This window comes from Procambarus clarkii, chromosome 1 (assembly GCF_040958095.1).
Source record: "Procambarus clarkii isolate CNS0578487 chromosome 1, FALCON_Pclarkii_2.0, whole genome shotgun sequence".
NCBI lineage: Eukaryota > Metazoa > Arthropoda > Malacostraca > Decapoda > Cambaridae > Procambarus > Procambarus clarkii.
The window spans coordinates 18,679,524-18,701,814 of NC_091150.1; the positions used below are offsets into that span (position 1 = coordinate 18,679,524).

The window sequence follows — 22,291 nt, forward strand, 5'->3', positions numbered from 1 at the left end:
AGAACACCAGGGAAGGACAGAACACCAGGGGAGGACAGAACACCAGGGGAGGACAGAACACCAGGGGAGGAAGGACAGAACACCAGGGAAGGACAGAACACCAGGGAAGGAAGGACAGAACACCAGGGAAGGAAGGACAGAACACCAGGGGAGGACAGAACACCAGGGAAGGAAGGACAGAACACCAGGGAAGGAAGGACAGAACACCAGGGAAGGAAGGACAGAACACCAGGGGAGGAAGGACAGAACACCAGGGGAGGAAGGACAGAACACCAGGGAAGGACAGAACACCAGGGGAGGAGGGACAGAACACCAGGGAAGGAAGGACAGAACACCAGGGGAGGAAGGACAGAACACCAGGGGAGGAAGGACAGAACACCAGGGAAGGAAGAACAGAACATCAGGGGGAGGACAGAACACCAGGGGAGGACAGAACACCAGGGGAGGAAGGACAGAACACCAGGGGAGGACAGAACACCAGGGGAGGAAGGACAGAACACCAGGGGGAGGACAGAACACCAGGGGAGGACAGAACACCAGGGGATGAAGGACAGAACACCAGGGGAGGAAGGACAGAACACCAGGGGAGGAAGGACAGAACACCAGGGGAGGAAGGACAGAACACCAGGGGAGGACAGACAGAACACCAGGGGAGGACAGACAGAACACCAGGGGAGGACAAAACACCAGGGGAGGACAGACAGAACACCAGGGGAGGACAAAACACCAGGGGAGGACAGACAGAACACCAGGGGAGGACAGAACACCAGGGGAAGAAGGACAGAACACCAGGGGATGAAGGACAGAACACCAAGGGAGGACAAGACACCAGGGGAGGAAGGACAGAACACCAGGGGAGGAAGGACAGAACACCAGGGGAGGACAGAACACCAGGGGAGGAAGGACAGAACACCAGGGGGAGGACAGAACACCAGGGGAGGAAGGACAGAACACCAGGGGAGGAAGGACAGAACACCAGGGGAGGAAGGACAGAACACCAGGGGAGGAAGGACAGAACACCAGGGGAGGACAGACAGAACACCAGGGGAAGACAAACAGAACACCAGGGGAGGACAGACAGAACTCCAGGGGAGGAAGGACAGAACACCAGGGAAGGACAGAACACCAGGGGAGGACATACAGAACACTAGGGGAGGAAGGACAAAACACCAGGGAAGGACAGAACACCAGGGGAGGACAGAACACCAGGGAAGGACAGACAGAACACCAGGGGAGGACAGACAGAACACCAGGGAAGGACAGACAGAACACCAGGGGAAGACAGACAGAACACCAGGGGAGGACAGAACACCAGGGGAGGACAGACAGAACACCAGGGGAGGACAGACAGAACACCAGGGGAGGACAGAACACCAGGGGAGGACAGACAGAACACCAGGGGAAGACAGACAACACCAGGGGAGGACAGACAGAACACCAGGGGAGGACAGACAGGCTAGTCACGCAAGAACCGTAAAATACTGTCTTTTGAGATCTAATAAAAATAAAGCTTTCCATTATCATTGCCTCAAGTACAGGAGGTTCAGGAGTTACGACATGAATGCAGGCGATGAGTCACAATAACGTGTCTAAAGTACTTAGCCACGTTATTTAGTACTTAGTACCACGAACTTAGTACTTAGTTCCATCTAGTTAAGAAATGAATTTACGTGCATGTTGTTAAATAAAAGTGATCTAGTGTTCCTTGTGTTTAGACAATTTCCCTCAATATATTTCTGAGTCCTTGTTTTGAAGCGTTTTGGGAACTCCTGTGATCCACGTTTTGTCTTTATGAATTAAATACTTCCCCTTGTCTTGAGTAAGCAGTTTTAAAGGAATTACATCCATCATTTCAAGTAATTAAAGATCAAAATTCCTGCTAAATCCATACTAATTGACTGATCTTCTCCTGAGTCAATTAGCTTAATTGCCCCGAATTAGAAGTGATGGCAGTGTTATTATTAACTTGAGCACTCTTTGGTTACGATACTTTGTTGTAAGTATTGTGAGTGATAGTGATAACATTGTACACGTGGCACTTGGTGGTCGAACACCAAGGAGTACATGGGTGCCGGGTTAAGGCTTCAATGGTATTAGTGGTGTTCCATTGGTAAGTTACAATGGTAGCAACGGTGCACCATACTACCATTACATGGAGTTGAAGGTCACAGAAACAAAGGCCTACGTTTGAGGCCTGTGTTTTCTGTAATTAATCTTTAACAATAACGTCACATTTATAAATACAGCTTGGGTCAACTTATCTATAAACAAAGAATATTCTTATCATTATAGGTTTGTTCCGGCCTCGTCGGAGTGTGCTCGGCGGCCCGCTGCCCTCCGCCAGGCTGGTGTCCACCAGCATATCAGGAGACGTGGACAATCCCAGCCCAGACTACACCCTCTCCCTCATGCAGTGGGGTCAGTTCATCGACCACGACCTCGCTCACACCCCCATCAACAGGCTAAGTGAGTATTGAACAGTCCGTAGTGTATATTATTATACTAGCATCTAGAACATCTTTGGTAATGGATGTTTACCTTTCAGCGTTTTCATGAAGAGAAGATGAGCTCTTGGGTTAACTTCTTCACTTTCGGGCGCCTGGTATAGCAGTTTTACAGTTTCCTTTGACTACCGTATAGTCAAAGTCGTGGTTTCAATTGTCCTTAAACACTTGTTCCTTTGGTTTATTTCATACCGACACTCCTTACACGAGATCTCATGGAGAACTCTTTTTAAATTCGCCTTCTTCTATTTCTCAGAGTTTTTTCACATTATATCTGAGTGTGTTGTACTAAAGTACATATCATGTTTGGTACGTGATCCCTCAAGTGTGTGCAGTTCCATATGTTTAGCCCGACCATGTTGCTCAGGTCTCATGTTCCAATGTCTGTCAATTGATAAATGTTTGTTTGAATCTTCTAAATTCTAAATTTTACTTTTGTTTCGCGAAGTGCTGGTTAGACGCGAGTGTCGCATACTCGGGGCATGATCTAAGTGAGGCTCTCTAAAGTGCTCTGTAAGCGTTCTTTGTTTAGATCTTGAAATATTATTTTTGCCTGCTAATTGTTGGTCCCTTGTTGTTGACATGCTGTTTATGTGATTAATCTTCCTCCTTTTCATACCGGTTTAACCTTTCCATTGCTTCTGTACAACTTTAAGTGATGTAATACTTATCGTTGTCGCTGTGGGATGTGAAGCAATGTACACTTTACAAGGGTAACATGGCCACATTTCATTTACCAGGTAACACGAGTGGTATTCAGTGTTGTGGTAACAACGGAACGACTGTGGCTGAAGCAGCCTTCCTTCATCCCGCTTGCTTCCCCATCGACATCCCCGAGAACGACCCTTTCTTCGGCGGGACGGGCGACATCTGTATGAACTTCGTCAGGTCCATGTTCGCACCCCGCACCAACCCCTGCAGTTTAGGATACGCTGAACAGGTGAGCCATGTGGAGTCTGCTGTCACTTACCTTCTGTCTCATAAACAGCTTCACCTTTCTGGAAGCCTCACCACCATCCCCACAGCTTCCTCACACTCAACCCGCACCTCTCCTCGCCAGATGAACCAGATCACTCACTACCTGGACGGGTCCAACATCTACGGGTCGAGCCGCCAGGAGGAGCAGCAGTTGAGACTGTTCCGGGGCGGCCTCCTGACGGTGCAGGAGACAGACCTCCTCCCAGCTGACCCTGAGGCCATGGAGTGCGTGACTAGCAGGGACGGAATTCCTTGTTTTATGGCCGGTAGGTATGGCTGTGACATTTATTTACTTATGCAACCTATTCAAGTTGTTTTTACGATGAATTACCTTGCTTAAGAATGGGTTCTTTATCTACTGAATATTTGAGAAAAAGAATTTTGAGAAACACAAGAAAGATCGTGGCCTATGTCGATCTGCTGTTGATGTCTCGGAGAGGGTTGGAAGCACATATTATATTTCGCCTGTCAAATGTGGTAGACTTGTAACTAATATATCAATAATTATTTATTTCTTGGTATAATTATATATATATATATATATATATATATATATATATATATATATATATATATATATATATATATATATATATATATATATATATGAACATTTCATTCACCTGGACACTAGGAGCATTGAACACCCGACCTCCCACTTGGGAGACGAACGCTCTCCTAACTATGAGTTAGCCTCAATAGAGAAGGATTCCAGAGGCACTCTACGCCTTCCCCCGCCTGTCACTTGAACACAGATTAGGTGACCGACGCCGGAGTCCTAAACACTGACTTTTATTGACAGCAACACAACATAGATCTGTCAATGACTCCACACAAAGCAGCCGAGTTAAAACTCTCATAATGTCAGCTTGCTAAACCAAACGACCTTTTAAATTGGTCTGACATATTTTAGATATTTAATTAATGCTGAAAAAATATGAAGTGCTACAGACTGGAAATATTAATAAAAAAATTAAGCTATTAGTTGAGCACTAAAATACTAATAAGAGAAAACGAGAAGATGGCTGGAGAGGGTAGGACTCTGTACAATATTCATGTGCGATTTAATCTTGAGTATTCCATATAGTTTTGACCTCTGCATTTGAGAAAATATATTGACAATTAGGAACAAATTTATTGTTGTTTAGTAAATAAATCATAATAAAACTTCCTAATAGAACTAAAGTTATTCAGTCTCTTGTGAGTTGACTGAGTTTCTAACTCAAGTCTAGCACTGTACTGGGCAACAAGTGAGACTTGTTACCCCCCCCCCCCCCTCCCTCACAGACTCTCTAGCCCCACGCTGGGCGCCAGATGTGAGATTTCTAGTTATTGGGATGTGGATACGAATGTTTGCCTTCGACAAACAAATGAATACACTCCAGAGGCGTGATCAAGACGCCAAACATCTAAGTATTCCAGGTGGAGATGAAGGCCAGGGCGGTCTTCTATTACACAAGCAATACCAGATCTTCCACACTTTGGTCCTTCACAATGCAAGTTGCTTGCAAGCAAATCTAGCAGGTAGCAGATGGGTTCTAACACCGAATTTTATGTTTAGTGTTTGAGGCTCTGGGCTGGATCCTGAACCAACTCAAATTAATAGCAATGTTAAGTAGCAATTGATGAAATATTGGGGGGGGGGGAGTACTGCAGAATGATGAATAACAACAATCTCGACCCACTGGACAGGTCATGAACAAAAGTGAACTAACTGAACACTCTCTGAACACTATTGGCAATTACTGCACTCGCCGCTGGCAGTATCAAAACCCTTTACCATCACAACACATTTACACACGCACGTAAATAAATACAAAATAACACTGTCACCAAGACAGTCACCACATCAACAAGTAACTACTTTACTTTAACAATGTCACCAAGACATTAAATCACAACAAAGTAATTAACACACAATTAATCTACGATAATCACTGTCACCCCGACAGTGAACAATCAAAGACAATTAATTAACAACCTTACATTACCAGAGTCACTCTGACAGTGAACAATCAATTAGTTACGTTAACCACGTTGTCACTAAGTCAACAATCAATGATAATTAACGCTTCAATAATTATAATAATTAACAACACTAATTATTGCTCATGACACAGAGGAAGCAATAACAAGGTGTCACTCGACGCCACAACAGAGATAATCACACAATAATAATATAATATTACTATAATTACACCAGTTACTTAAGAGTCATCAAGATGACCGTAGTAATTAATCACTCCCAACACTTCCTGTAACAGATCTTAATCTTAAATGTGTTTAATAATATTGTTCACACACACAAAGGTCGTCAGTCACTCACCAGTGACACGACACTCCGAAGGTTAGAGACTTGTCACTCCTCAGTGAGTCTAGAGACTTGTCACTCATCAGTGAGTCTGTCAGCTTAACACTTCCACTCTCACTGGACTCCCACACAGAGTAAGCTCGCTCTGAGAGATACTCTGACCGAGTCCAAGATTGGGTGATCACAGATTACCAAAATTAACATGTGCACTTAACACAATCCAAGCCCGGGTATGAGTACTTACATTCATACTGCTGTTAGTGACGATCCAGGTGACAGTCAGACTGCGGGTTTAAGCGAGGGAGCCTAGCACTGTATCTACAACAATGCTGGAATAAAGCTCAGCCTGTAACTTCCAGATGGTAAGCCTATGGGGATAACTGGGATGCATCACGCCAGCTGGTCAATCACCTCAACACGACCATCAATAGTTCTAGTGTAAATTACTGCCCTCACTCAACGGTCTTCACAATGGTTATACTTTGACCCCACTTCTGGCGCCTGACAGCTGGGTGGACAGCGCTTCGGATTCGACAACAGTTCTTTGTCTACAATTTAATTTAAAGAAACTGATAAAGGCTAAACTTGAGTTTTAATATATTTTGTGGACTATTATTAAGATCCACAAACATTATGGATTATTCAGTATTAATTGTCTATGTTAGTATTATTATATATCTGGGAGAATCTTAATTATCCTTATCCCAGCTGCCTCGACGAGCATAGAGTATGTTTATATCTGAGAACAGTCTTTCCGTACGCACAGTCCCACTCCATATTACTGTGGGTACACACACACACACACACACACACACACACACACACACACACACACACACACACACACACACACACACACACACACACACACAAACACACACACACACACACACACACACACACACACACACACACCTGTGTATGGCTTCCAATCTTTAGAAAGGGATTGAGATGCATTCCTAATTTAAAGTAATACTTCCTTAAGTTCAGTATTAAGGACATAGATTGGATTAGTATTTTATGAAGTTTTCCCATATAATTTTGGTCATTTCTGGGGAATATCTCACAAGCTCTGACCAATACCTATTTGACCTTGATCTTGCTTCACTCCCGCAGGCGACAACCGGGTGAATGAGCAGATACTCCTCTCTGTCATCCACACCGTGTGGGTGAGGATGCACAACCGCATCGCCCGGGAGCTGGCCCGACTCAACCCCCACTGGTCAGACGAGACCATCTACCAGGAGACCAGGAGGATAGTGGTGGCCATCTACCAGCACATCATCTACAACGAGTGGCTCCCTATTATCCTAGGTTAATATCCGGTTCTTGGCCTCAATCCACTGATTGTTTAAGAAGTAGTTCCTAATTATTGCTGATTAGAAGTGATAGTTAATGCTGAATATAACAGATGTTGTAGCTGATTAGTAGTTGTACCTGTGTGCCCTACCCTGCCCCCCCGTGACCTTACCCAGGCATGACCTGGTGTGCCCTACCCTGCCCCCCGTGACCTTACCCAGGCATGACCTGGTGTGCCCTACCCTGCCCCCCCGTGACCTTACCCAGGCATGACCTGGTGTGCCCTACCCTGCCCCCCGTGACCTTACCCAGGCATGACCTGGTGTGCCCTACCCTGCCCCTCCGTGACCTTACCCAGGCATGACCTGGTGTGCCCTACCCTGCCCCTCCGTGACCCTTGGTGTGACCTACCCTGCCCCTCCGTGACCCCTGGTGTGACCTACCCTGCCCCTCCGTGACCCCTGGTGTGACCTACCCTGCCCCTCCGTGACCCCGGTGTGCCCTACCCTGCCCCTCCGTGACCCCGGTGTGACCTTGCAGGCAAGGACTACATGGCTGCCAACGGGCTCCTGCCACAGCGAGAGGGCTTCTCCAGGGACTATGACAGTGGTCTTAACGCAGCTGTTCTGAACGAGTTCGCAACCGCTGCCTTCCGCTTCGGCCACAGCCTCGTCCAGGGCATGATACGGTGAGTGACCAGCCTCGTCCAGGGCATGATACGGTGAGTGACCAGCCTCGTCCAGGGCATGATACGGTGAGTGACCAATACGAGTCTTCTTACAGAAGAGTATAGCCAACAAGAGTCTCTCCTTGTATGCTGGGTTCCAAAAGCATTCTTTTATTGTAAGTAGTTCTAGTAATTTATTTTTTCTGAGGTCACATTCTATTATTCTTAAAATGAGAATCCTGATGTAACGCGGGGGGGGGGGGGAAATAGCTCTATCTTGTCCATTATTCCAACCCCCAGTTAACTAACGAGGCCGGGGGGAAACAGCTCTCTCTAGTCCGTTATCCCGTCCCCAGTTAGCTAACTATTCTAGAGCACCTTTAGAGTTCCTAAGGCAACCTCTCTCGTTCAACACCTCGTAACCTAGGTATTTGACTACCTAGGCGCTAAGACTACAAGGCGACGTAACTGGATCAGTTACCCGAAACCCTAGAGAGAACTCTAGAATATATAATCATTGCCACAAACGTATAAGAGGAAACGAAAGGAAAGAAATGAATAGAGAAGTAATTAGTGAGGGTTTGGGGTGAGAGGTAGAGAGGTGGGAGGAGCGAGGAGGGTCATTAGTTGAAAGTGAGAGTTCCAAGAGAGGGGTGGAGGGAGAGGTGTAGATAGATAGTAGTAGAAGAGTAGATAGTAGAAGTAGAAGAGTAGATAGTAGAAGTAGAAGAGTAGATAGTAGAAGACGAAATGCTGCCACCATCCATTCATGATCATTACATACAAGACAAGGAATGGAACTTGTCCGTATCACAAAATTCTCAAAAGATGTTATCAAGGTCATTATTAGTATGTCCCATCTTTATCATGTACTCAGTAAAATCAGGGAACCAATAATCCCAGAGGCTTTCTCACCTCAACTCAACTCTAGGGGACACAGTTAAAGGCAATGTAAATAATAAATTCAATTATATTTCACATACTAAGTATCATAATTTAGGCAATGTTCAAGATATATATATGTAAAGTGAGTCATCCTCCAAGAATCTGAGAACACTACAACTGACTGCCCCTGATCATCACACAACACTTGTAAAACACGACCAAGTCACCTTAATGTTCAACTCACCAAGTGTCTGCCTATAGCTGGATAGAGGGGGGGGTCTATAGTTGACAGAGACTGTCCCGCCCTGCCGGCCGACAGCCTCCCTGCTAGGCCGTCTTCTCTGCTCTGCTGGCTCGTCTGCTGTTCTTCTCTTAATGCTCTCGAATCTATCGCTCTCCGAGTATATATTGGGGAACCTAGTAACTAACTCCGCCCACAAGTAGATAGCCTCAGGCACTCTACCAAGCCACTCCTTAAACGTCGGCATGTTTGAAGGCTACCAGGCTCCAATTATAAGATTAGTAGAAGTAAGGTGAAATTCGCATGATCTGACCTCAGGTCACTTGGTGGTCATTAACTCTTAGAGGTGTGAAACTCCGGCCGACAACTTGGCGCCTTCTCAAATCCCTGTCTGTGACTCATGTACTCTATGTATATATTAAATACAACTAAACCAAACACTTTTTACAGTGTTACACTGAGTCCTTAGTAAGAATTGTGAAAAGGAAAAGAAATTATCATTGGAAAGCACTAGAACAGTGTGGCTTTACCAGCACTTGGAAAGCAGAAGTAGGACGAGGAACTGGGATAGGAGGAGGGAGTGAAGGAACGGTGCCCAACCACCAAACATCCAGGTAGGAACGACATGCAGCTAATATGATTGTTCAAACATTGGTGCAGGATCACATTCGTTCTTGGGAGTAAGTGGAGAATACTTTATCCTGTTGATGACTACTGAAGGTTAATACAAAGTATCAAAAATCTTCCAAGACTTCTTTTTGTATCAGCGGTGACTGCCATCGATGGCTCTCGTTAACTCCCAGATGGACGACCCGTCCAGCACCACAGATTATCACAAAGTGGCAGAACTGTGGCTACCTCAGCGACCACTTACTCCTACCACTTTGCATCCTCACTGACCTTTACCCAGTGCAGTCGTAGGCTGGAATTGTACTGAAGCGTTACACGTGTTTACGTCAAGCCACCTTATTAAGTACTGCTACTCGCACTATGTTCTAGGCATTGTAATGCTCCCGTGTCTTCAACACTCACTAAAGCTTATCAAATCACATACAAGCAAATTCATGAGAACGCAATGAGAATTTTTTTAAGTTCTTCATTCGCATTAAAGATATTCTCACGACCAAAGTCAATCTTGACCTGATGAACACCTCTGAGATGGAATACCCTTCATGACTAATATACCAAGATTTTGTACCCATTGTTCTCATAGTTACTGAATTTCAACAGCTTTTCTTGAGCCTCGTGGCATATGCAAATTGGTGACGTTGCAGATAATTGGTTAGAAAAAAAGTAATATTCTACTGTAATGTGGTGCGTCCTCCGGCAGGCTGGTGGGGAAGAAGGGGATGAAGGACGGAGGAACGCTGCTGCTGCACGACAACTTCAACAACCCGCGACACATCTACACCCCGGGCAGACTGGACCAGTTCCTCCGGGGCCTGGCCACACAACCCATCCAGCAGTTTGACAACTTTGTCACTTCTTCACTCACTAACAGGCTCTTCCAGGTCAGTTGCTTTATCTTATATCTTATTATTGTATTACATCGTTAGTGTCAGTCACCAGTCCTTGGCGACCCTTCCACCATCCTCGACTCTAATAGCCCTCAAGATATTAGGGTTCAGAATTAGGGACATATTAAATAATCAGGGTCATATCTTGCTTATGTTTTCAGTGATACATTAACAATATTAATTGTATATGTTACTGCCTTTCCGATCAAACATAAAGACATATTGAAGAAACCTTACATGAATGATATACCACAGAATTGTAAGTGAAACAAACGTTCACTTTTAAACTAATTCAAAGATTAAAGCAATTTAGAAATAACGGTAAATTTTCCGGGTCTGCCATCTCTCTCACTAGTTCCATTTTCTACATAAAGGAAACGACACGGGTACCATTACACGCCCTTTTTATTCATTTTCTGTCAGCTAATCTTGTCAATGATTTGCAAAAACTAAAGGTCTCTAAACGTTTCATTCTCGATGCTCATTATTGGAAGACTATTAAGATAATCTTCTATCCCAACCAATCTTCAGACCTTGTCCATTCCATCCAGCGGTCAGCCCTAAAGACACATTCATACATGTTAACATGCTGTTCTTTCAAAATAGGCATTTTCTCAAATATAAATAAATAGTGTTATAAACTAGCATACTGTGCATATTTAGGCATTGGTTATGTTAGGTGTTGTTGTTGATTTAGGGGCGACGACGATCGTGGGATCGGATACGCCCCAGCGTAGCCACGAAGAGTGAAGAGTCAATCGCAAACCCAGCAAGGTGAAACGCCAAGCCTAATCGCGAAATGAGTGATGCCAATCACTGGAAACTAATATGCCTCGTGGCAAAGAAACGCAGACAGGCAGATGATTGGGGAGCTCCAGGAGTCCCTCAGGGTGACAAGCACCGGCCCCGCCCCACACAGAGAACACTGGGTAGCAAAACCAAAAACTCGGCTCCCAACTAAAACACAAAAGTTATCCAGTGATTTCCCCCCCCCCCCCCCCCGACAGAGCATAAGCCATCTGCCTACCACTGCTGAGGGCACGCCCAAAGCCCACCAAGACCCACCAACTCCCGGCACCTCTCGGCCAAGACGGCGCCGGACACTGTCACCCCGCCAGGAGAACCAGCCAGAACACGTAAAAGAAATCTATCAATAACCCGGTGACCAAAGCGGTATATGCGCCACTCCACAAGTGATCATTTGAATTTCATCATGGAATTCCAATTGACTTATAATCGATCCAGCAATGCTGCTCAGTGTAGGAAAAGACCATCGATACTGGATACTAGTTCTGAAAGTGACGGCGAGTGGCATCACGTGAATAAGGCAAACAGGACAAGCCATTCCATGACGACCCATCGCCCATTAATCTCTCCAGCTTCTCCAGCTCTCCCAGCGCCTCAGACTAGATCTACGCTTCCAATCTTCAAAGTGCAGCACACGGAAGGTAAGTCTTCCTACGCTACTGTAGTGGACCTGGAAAAAGAGTACCCCCAGCTCCAGGTCAGAGCAAAACCTAATCTCAAAGGAGAATACATTCTGAGGCCTAAAGCCGAGTCGGCCGCTACGATTCTAAAAAATTACGCAAAATGTGAGGAACTGAAACCAGAGGATAAAATAAGTAAAATCATTGTCCTCCACTATCCCTTGCATATGACCCTTGGCCATCTCGAAAAGCTGAACTATGTGGTGTCAGCAGAGAGATGCCAAGTACGAACCACAAAACAGGAAACTCGACACGTCCTTCTCACAGTAAGAGGACGCATCCCGGAGAAACTTGACCTTGGAATCTGGGGCGTGTTCCAACACAGGCCTTACACCCCAGAACCCCTAAGATGCTTTAGATGTCAGAGATTTGGGCATCACAAAGATGGCTGCCAACGCCCAGTGAGGTGCGGAGTTTGCAGCCAGCCCCATGATACAAAAACATGTATTGATAAATTCAAGGCAAACCACCCTATTCAGGCAAAATGCCCAAATTGTTCCAAGGCACATTATGCCTGGAACTTAAAATGCCCTGAAAGGCTCAAAAGGCTTCAAACGAACCCCACCACGCCTACAGCGGAACCGAAACCCCCACCAAAACGAATACCAGCTCCCATGCCCACTAAAACCGCATGGGGTCTACCCATTCAGGAAGAGGGGGCACACGGCCCTTCACCATCGGCCATGGTGAAGGGTGAGAAGACAGTACAGGACAAAAAGAAAGATGGAGGACACAAGAATCATGTTCAAAGCAGTCGGCCTCCCATTTCATCCAGCAAGCACACTGGGGCCAATAGGAGTAGCAATTCCAGTGTCAAAGTTACCACCGAGAAGGATCTAAAAGCTACTAGGCCCCAAACCTGCACAACATTAAATAGTTCTCCCACTGAACTGGACGCTCTCTGGCCAATGCTCAAAACTTTGGTCACTGAGTTGATCGAAAGTCTGCTGTCTTCACATGGAATCAAGCAAACCACTGAGACTCGGAAGACAATTGAGCACAAGCTCAAAAAATTCGAAGATGTAATATCCACACCGTCAAGACAGCAGGGCAGGAGACACCCCCATAAAAAACAGATAGAGTCCAGCTCGTCGGAAAGCGACATTGATGAGACAATTTCAGGTCCATTAAGAACCTATACACCAATTGCAACTTCCATGGCGTGTTCACCAGCTTCCATGGATACCACGGAATTATCAGCAAATTCCAAGAACCTAGAGGTCTAAAGATCCTGCAATGGAATGCGCAAGGACTGCGCACTAAATTGCAACACTTGCAATGCATTGCAGCAACCAAGGGCATAGACATCCTGATACTACAGGAGAGCTTGCTTCGAGCCGGATTAGAACCTAAAATCTCAGGCTATCGAGGCTTCTTCCTTCCATGGATCAATGGGCAATCCAGGGGATGTGCAATCTATGTAAAATGTGACCTGATCTCCAAATCCATAACCAGCCCACCCAATTGTGGAGCAGGGACAGAGGTAATGGGAGTCACCATTGAGCTAAGACACGACAAACTTGAAGTATTCAATGTGTACAGGTCTCCACAAGCCGAAATGGATCTCTCTGTGTTATTTGGACACGCGACAACAACAAACACAATCATTTGTGGAGATTTTAATGCCCATCATCGATTGGCACTGGGCTCGAACAGAACAAATGAAGCCGGCATACACATTACACATCTACTGGACCAGCTTCCAGAAATACAAATCCTAAACAAGAATGAACCTACCCACATCCTAGGAGGCAGATTAGACCTAACCTTCGTTTCAGCCTCCCTAAGAGATGCAGCAACATGGTCAGTTGAGCCCACACTCACAAGCGACCACTATGGGGTCCAAATTGATCTTCAGTTAGACCTACCCACCCCACCTCCGCCTCCATCTGAAGCCTGGAACTTTGCTTTAGCAAACTGGGACCTATTTCAAAACCTCATTTCAGAGTGGCAAAGAAACTATGATCTTCCCGAAGACATTAATCAGGCAGAACAAGAATTTGTCAAAGCTATTCAAAGTGCAGCCAACCACTCAATCCCACTGAAAAAACAGTCCACCGGACACCATAAAGATCATTGGTACTATTGCAAACGTGTCAAAGAACTCAACCATAGACTCAATAGAACAAGAAAGCTATACAAAAAGCAGCCAAGTGACCGCAACAGGATCTTACTTTGTGAGGTCAAGGAACATGTACATCGAGAGACCAGACAAATAAAAGAACAAAAGTGGCTGGAATGGTGTTCACACCTGAATGAACACACCTCTCTCGGAGAGATGTGGCAGCAAATTCACCGAGCCAAAGGGAATAAAACACCTAAAGCTCCACACCCCAAGGATCCTCAACAGGAAGCCGAAGTACTGGCAACCAGGTTTGCAGAGAGAGCAGCCAGCAATCAACTTCCACCAGATGTATTAGCAGTACAAACCGGACTAGAGGAAGAAAAGTGGCACAGAATCCTTACAGCATGTGAAGAAGTCTCTGACACTAATGCCCCCTTCACACTGGATGAGCTCAATCGGGCTAAGAAAAACTCCAAGGATACATCCCCTGGAGCCGACAAATTAACCTATAAAATGATTAGAAACCTCGGCCCAGAGGGAGACGCTGCATACCTAAGGTTAATTAATTTAGCCTGGACTTCTCAAACTAGACCTTCTGCTTGGAATAGAGCAGACATAGTGCCGATCCCAAAACCCAAAGATCCAGCTAATCCCAGGCCCATCTCTCTCCAAAGCTGTGCAGCCAAAACGGCCGACAGAATGGCACTCAACAGACTGGAATGGAAAATGCCTAAACTGTACCATGATATGTATGCCTATAGAAGAGGGGTTGGCACAGTGGAATGTATTACAACTCTGTTAGCCCACTTGAATGACAGACCAGGAATGCTGATATTCCTGGACCTCGAAAAAGCCTTTGAACTGGCTAGCGTCCCAGCTATTCTCTGCTGCCTCATTGACAAAGAGGTCAGAGGCAACCTGCTCTCCTGGACCAAAAACTGTCTCATAAACAGAGAAGCAAGAGTAAAACTTCATGGCACAGTCTCTGAGTACAAAAGACATGAAAATGGTACACCGCAAGGAGGTATTCTCAGCCCTCTTCTCTTCAACTGTTTAATGGAAAGAATAATGAGGTTGAAACTCCCACATCACTGCAGGCTGCTAAACTACGCGGACGACTTTGTCATCATCATAAAAGGAAGGGATGCGGCGCGCCTTGCACCCAAATGCTTAGACTGCATCAGTAAGGAGGCAAAACAGATTGGGATCAAACTCAACCCCTCAAAGTCAAAGGCCATGCCCATAAAAATAGCGAAGCCCAATATCCAACTCACAGTACAGGGTCAACCAATAGAATGGGTCGACACATATCAGTATCTAGGAATCATCCTGGACACACACATGAATTTTAATGCTGAGGTCACTTACTTGAGAGAGCGAACTGCGGCCCGGACGGCAATCCTCAGGTCGCTAACCTCCCTTTCTGGAGGAGCCAATCTGCAAGTCCTTCGCACATACTATGTACAGGCAGTCAGATCAGTGATCGATTATGCCGCACCTGCACTCACAAATCTATCACACCAACAGTGGAAAAAGCTTGAAGTTGCCCAAAACAATGCTATGAGAGCTGCACTGGGAGCCCCCATGTGGACCAGGCTTGAAACTCTTAGACTGGAGACGGGTTTGCCCTCTCTACAAGAAAGAATATCACAAAGGACAGCAACAAGTATCAGTAAGATAATTATTTCTTCTGATCCAATCCCAGTACGGCAGGCCTTGGTGGTTGGACTAGGCCAAAACAATGGAAACTCTTGGGTTGCAAGAGCAGGAAAAGTCCTAAACAGACTACATTTAAAAAACATGATTCTTGATAGAGAGGGTGATCATCCACACCCAAATTACACTCCTTCCGCGCCGTGGGAAGAGCCTACTTTCAAAATAGTAATAGAAAGTCTCCCAATGAAAAAGGCTGCCTATGATCCGACAATCCTAAGGCGCATAATAGAAGAGCAAATGTATAGCATAGCAGTAGCAGGAGCCACCCACATCTTCACAGACGGATCGGTGGACACAGAATATGAGAGTGCTGGCGCTGCTCTTTGCACGACCAGCGTACAGGCATATTGGAGACTGGGAGGACTAGTATCATCAACCCAAACTGAGCTGTTTGCCATACAACAGGCATTCGCATATGTGATTGCACAAAACACTCAAAATGCAATCATACACACAGACTCAAAAGCTGCACTTCAAATACTAGGACAAAAACAGTGGAAAGATAATGTGGAAATAATTACCACCATTTTGTATCTTGGAGCAGTCGCTAAAGGCAAAGGACTCGACATAACTTTAAACTGGATCCCATCCCATATTGGAATCCCATTAAATGAAAAAGCTGATGAAATTGCTAAATTGGCAACTCGTCATCCAGTGATACATAAAACAATTCAACCCAGCCTAGAGAACATAAAAAACATCATCACCAAAAAACTCTCACATCTCAACAAAGCCTACCTGCACCAGAGAATAGCTGAAGGTTCGCCATCTGCAACATGGTATCTTTAGGCTACCAAATTACAAAGGTTAAATATCCCAAAAGGAATCCACAGGGAAATAGCAGTTAGGTTATATAGACTACGTCTAGGTTACAGATGCAACTGGGAGATTGGTGAACCCCGACAGAGAGAGTGCATCTTCTGCCAAACTGTCACAGAAAAGCCATTACTTCACTATCTTCTGGAATGTGAAGCAACCAATGACCTTAGAAGAGCTTTAAGAGTTCCTGAATCATGCAGTGGCCACCCTGAAGCCATCAACACAGCCACTCTCCTGGTCAACAAAGGTGTCCAGCAGCTGGACACCCTCATAAAGACTGTGGAGCAGTGTCCTCCCCCGCGATAACAGCTTGATGGTTAAATGCAACCTCAGAATACTGAGAAAAAAAAATTGTACCACTTACGGGCTATTCATGCCCGTGCCACCTCTTGGGTGGCTTAATCTTTATCAATCATCAATCTCCTTATCATAATCGACTTGAGAATGGTCCAGGACGGACCGAAACGTCGTCGTCCCTTCAACTTCTAGTGTGTGGTCTGGTCAACACCCCAGAAAATACCTTCTTCTAGTTTTCAGCCTCAACACTGACAAAGATATCCTATATTGGCTTGTCAGTGATCCATCGGCTGGTTTCGTTAATGAAGACCGTTCTTGCGACCCGGAATTAGCGTGGGAAGTGGGTCTTGAGGTGCACTTCCTTGATGGCGTTGTAGAGGGTCAGAAGCCTTTCAAGGTCCTTCTCATACTCAAAGTAGAGTACATAATTCCGAGTGTAGTGGTCGTACAAAACAAAGTACGACCATTACACTCAGAACTGTGAGCTAACCGAGGACAAATGCAGCATCTGCACACAGGAGCATCACTACAAGGACTGTCAGTCGACCATCCAACTGCATCACTTGCGGTGGGTCCCACACCGCTATTTCCATGGATTGCCCATCAAGAACAGAAGTAGGCACCTACGAGGCCAACCACCAATCAGCCTGCGAGCTTCAACATCCAGGCCGCGACGTTCCCAACACTTCCAAACTCAGCTGCTACGAGCTTCTCCGCACCAGCTCCTGGTCCCCCCCCCCCCTCCACGTCATCGCCAGCACACAGGCGATGACGGCCCAGATCACCAGCCAATCAGCAGCGCCGGCCGCCATCACTTTGGTCCCTGTACTGATCCACCTTGCGAAGAAACTGTCGTAAACAGATATCACCAAGTACGTGAAAGTACTCAACAGAATGCCCTCTGCAAACGGGCTATCCATGATGTCAGTTCCGGCGGACCTACTGCAGACTCCACACGCTACCCCCAACCCAACCAGAACGGACCCCATCACCAGAAGCTGTAGCAACGACATCGACTAACACCACTTCGGACCTGGAGGATCATCATCCAGTGGCAACCTCAACTCCCTCCGCCAGCACACGACCGAAATCCAAGAAGACAAAACAGGAGTCTTCAACTGTAGCAACACCAGTAACCGAACCAACCAACAACGAGGACTTAGAAGTCACCTACACCGATCCGACGACGAGGAATCCAACGAAGGATAAAGAAGTCCCTGTTATGCCCACTATGTTCATACGGGAAGGGGGGGTTTCAGGCATAACCGCACGACCAGACAGCAACTCGGTGTTCGTCCACTCCACCGCCATGCACTTCTTTCTGGTCCTCACTATCCTGAAGAAGGAGTACTACAACCTGGACTTCAATAGAAGATGCCCTGATGAACCATTCGATTTCCAGGAAGAGGAAGAGGCTTCGGAAGGAACCAAACTGCCAAAGTTATGGTGCGTACTAATCAAGCGCCACCTGGAGCATGAACGCCGATCATCAAAACAAATGCAGTAGAACAGCAAGACGTGTACCACCTCACATGGGAAGACATACACCTCCTCCAAGCCAGACACAGCACCTCACCTACACCACCATCGACACCAACCGCAAGCCCACAAGCCCCCTGCCACAGAAGTAGAACTCAACAACAAACTCCACTCCGAGATCTATACTTGATGCCAACCTATGGTGGATAGGCCTTCGAACTTTCAAGCCTCCTCGTTTCCCATCTAAATCCTCCTCAAAAATTTTAATTCCTCATCCTCCTTCCTCTCCCCATTTTTTCCAAGCCCTTTGGATACCGACGTCAGAAGTCGGCTCGCGAAACTGACATACTGTCTCGTTTTCTGTTTTGAGTTCTCTGACAGATTAGGATAAGGGCACTTTAGTACGAGGGTTTCTTGACGCTGAGAATGTTCTTGACAATGTTGGTGATAGGGAATGCAATAATGAACGATGTGAAAACACTTTAATCAGAAATAAGCTATTTTTGAACAAGATAAAAATAGGTTGCACAAAACATTAAATGATTTAGAAAAGACAAAGCCTGCAGCTCAACTTATTTTATTATAAGATGAGCTGATTTCTGATTAAAAGGAAGTTTTCATGTTTTACGTTGCACATTCATTATCATTTCAACAGCAAAAATAAGTAGGTTTGGGTACGTATTGGAACCATTATGTTGGAGCTGGCTAACCCTACGGACCCAACACTAGGAGTTTATATATATTTATTATTTTGTGTATACTTTTTATTTTTATAGATATGTTTTCTCTGCAATGTGCCACATTTAATTATTTATTACAACAATTAGCACCTCTGAGTAAAAAAAATAAATTTAACACTTAGGATTAAAATATTCTCAATGTTTTATTTGCTAAACAATTTATCACTTTTATCTATCTAGTTTCTTGAAAAGGTCTAGATAATTAACCCAGTCTTATCTTTATAATCCGCCTATATATAAGCTGAAAAGTTAATTGTCTTAACTATTTAGTACAAACACAAAATGACAAAGAGGAAACCTTTATAGGGAGGAAAATTCAAATTAAGTCATTGTGACCTAATCTAGACCTAGGCTAGCATAACCGAAGCTTAATATAATCTGATAGACGCCTACCTAAGCTTAGGTGAAGTTATTTTAGGCATAGGCTATACTAGGTTAGGCTAGATTGGGTTTTGATTTTCGTTTTGACCACTTATAATATTTTCTTTCTCTATTTCATTTTTTTTTTAACCGAGTTGTTTAGTTAAAAAAAATAAAATCAACGCAGTATGTTACCAAAATGAAGATGGGTTCTTATAACATATACTTAACATAAACGTTATATACATAACATTATATGCATAACGTTTCCTTTACATAAGAGTAAGGGAAACTGTAGGAAGCCTATATTAACCTATACAAGGCTAGTAGCAACCAAACCTGAATGCAGCAATCAGTATATCCTAGGCTTCAAACAATCATGAGATCTGTTATGTTTCCTGGTAATCTACCCAACCATTTCACGGGAGACATCTCCCGTCACGCAGGGTGCAGTCGCACCTCCACAGATCTCCAGTATCATCTCTTGATACTGATAAATGGCTCAAAAGGGCCACCACTTACGGGCTATTCATGCCCGTGCCACCTTTTGGGTGGCTTAATCTTCATCAATCAATCAATCACCAACTATTTGGGCTGGACGGTAGAGCGACGGTCTCGCTTCATGCAGGTCGGCGTTCAATCCCCGACCGTCCAGGTGGTTGGGTACTGTTCCTTCTTTCCCCCGTCCCGTCCCCAAATCCTTATCCTGACCCCTTTCCCAGTGCTATATAGTCGTAATGGCTTGGTACTTTCCCTTGAAAACTTCCTCCCTCCCTTCACGGTAATCAGTTCCACAAATCAACAACCTTGCTCTCAAATCAGTATTGACCCAAATCTTTCCAAAATCTAAACTTATGAATGCATTAAATCACTATTTTACTCCTGGAGATGTAAGCTACAAATTAAATATCACATCTAAATGACAATCAGACTTGTTGCTTATGTTCCTCCGTGGTGTTAACATAGGGGTATAAAGGTATGTATATTAGGTTGTTTGGCAACGCAGTCCATGAACAGTTTCAGCAGCAACTGTTGGTGTTTCAGACTCCACAGATGCCCTTCGGGATGGACCTGGTGGCACTCAACACCCAGCGGGGCCGCGACCACGGCATCGCTCCCTATAATAAACTGAGAGAAGCTTGCGGACTTCCAAGGGCCAGGACCTTTGCAGACCTGCTCGACGTTATCCGGCCGGAGGTAAGGTTTGGAAATAAAGAGATAGAGATGCACACATATATTTCAAGAAAATAATTCATTATTATATCCACTTATCTATTTCTATACAAGAGAGAATGTCTGTGTGGCCACGTTGAGGGCCAGACACTTGGAGCTAACCTCAGTCAACTTTGCTTGATGGTGATAGTGTACATAGGCTGGTCAGGGTCTGCCGCAGTATAACGGGTTCGGCCTTCGTGTCGACCTCTACGAAATCGGTGGAAGGTTGCTGACCGAGACCCTGGTTTTATTACTTTACTTCACCTTAAGTCATATAAATATAGATCAAGGTTTGTCATAGGTGGGTCGAGGTCGGCCCTTATGGCAACAACCTTTTGCTGCCCTCCGCTTAAATGGCGCAACGTTTTGGAATCAATCCGGGCAATGCCCGGTACACCATTTAGTAAAAACATAAAATGAATGAGTTCTGTCATCATTGACACCATCTACACCCTATGATGTTGTTACTACAATCACTAAGGTAACGAACACCACCATATTCGACATCCCAGAACTCTCCTACAAACCTCACCTCAAACATGGCTCTCCAGCCACTAACATGGATGTCACCCATGGGCCTCCAAGCGTTAACATTGGCCTCCCACCTAACTTATGGTGTGTGAGACCCACTAGACATACCAGGGAGGCCCGGGCCACACATCTCCCACCTGCAGCCTCCACTAAGATGAGATCACCGCTCCCTGTACAGGTGGTGAACGTGTTCCAGCAGCTCTACGCCTCTGTCGATGACATCGACCCCTTCGTGGCCGGTATCTCTGAGCGGCCCGCACCGGGGGCTCTTGTTGGACCCACCTTCAGGTGAGAGGGCATGGGAGGAGGGTTTTATTTATATATATAGAATTTGTTGTTTAATCCATCTGACTAGTGCGCTTGCACTTGGTTTAATTGGAAGAGGGTTAAAGTATTCTCCCGCCACACACACAGAGATGTTTGACCAATCACGTGTTCTCCCGCCACACACAGATGGATGACTGACCAATCACATGTTCTCCCGCCACAGGTGCATCATCGGCGACCAGTTCACCCGCCTAAAGCGAGGAGACAGGTTCTTCTACGACCTGGCAGGCATGCCGTCTTCATTTTCTGAAGGTCTGTTTACATTTTATTTCTTGTGACACATCACGCAATTACAAATAAAATTAATAGTTTATTTTTATTTTAACTGTTGTACAATAGAGGCCCTTTTCATTACGGTGTAAGGACTCGCTGAAAACAAAATTTTAATCTGCCAACCACCAATTTCTATACATAGAATGAGTGAAAATATTGTCTGGTGCTAAGATGAACAATTGCTGAATCCTGCCACACGTAACGTGTGGCAGGATTGTGATACAAGTGTGACGTGTGGTGGAGTTACTAAAGTAATGTTGCCTTAACGCACATTTGTGGTACATATGGCGTGGAAAAAATGCCAGGATAAATTAAAGAAGAGAATTATATGGACCGGAAATTAATTAATAATTACTCTACATTAAGCATGCAAGATATGACTAAATACTTTAGCTTTTACAAAAGTCCTTAGATGGGTTGTAAATCCATCTCCTCTATCCAAGGAAGGAAAGTGGGCTGTAGGGGGCAGGAAGAGTTCCTTAAGGGTGATCTTTGTTTCTGATTGGAAAAACAAAATCTACTGAAGGCATTTCAGCATTGTATTTTATACAATGAATGAAATGATGTACGCAGTTCTATG

The 22,291-nt window shown here is 45.2% G+C and overlaps 1 protein-coding gene across 1 annotated transcript in view; it reads left to right on the forward strand.

Annotated features, from left to right (window-relative positions):
* The window catches only part of LOC123758260 (chorion peroxidase), a 79,878-nt gene that overhangs the window by 50,982 nt on the left and 6,605 nt on the right, over nucleotides 1-22,291 (forward strand). The window contains exons 14-22 of the mRNA XM_069320967.1: nucleotides 2,293-2,466; nucleotides 3,245-3,444; nucleotides 3,565-3,748; nucleotides 6,910-7,107; nucleotides 7,633-7,780; nucleotides 10,216-10,396; nucleotides 20,410-20,562; nucleotides 21,290-21,399; nucleotides 21,602-21,690. Of these exons, the coding sequence (XP_069177068.1) occupies nucleotides 2,293-2,466; nucleotides 3,245-3,444; nucleotides 3,565-3,748; nucleotides 6,910-7,107; nucleotides 7,633-7,780; nucleotides 10,216-10,396; nucleotides 20,410-20,562; nucleotides 21,290-21,399; nucleotides 21,602-21,690 (1,437 nt within the window). The remainder of the gene's footprint in view (nucleotides 1-2,292; nucleotides 2,467-3,244; nucleotides 3,445-3,564; nucleotides 3,749-6,909; nucleotides 7,108-7,632; nucleotides 7,781-10,215; nucleotides 10,397-20,409; nucleotides 20,563-21,289; nucleotides 21,400-21,601; nucleotides 21,691-22,291) is intronic.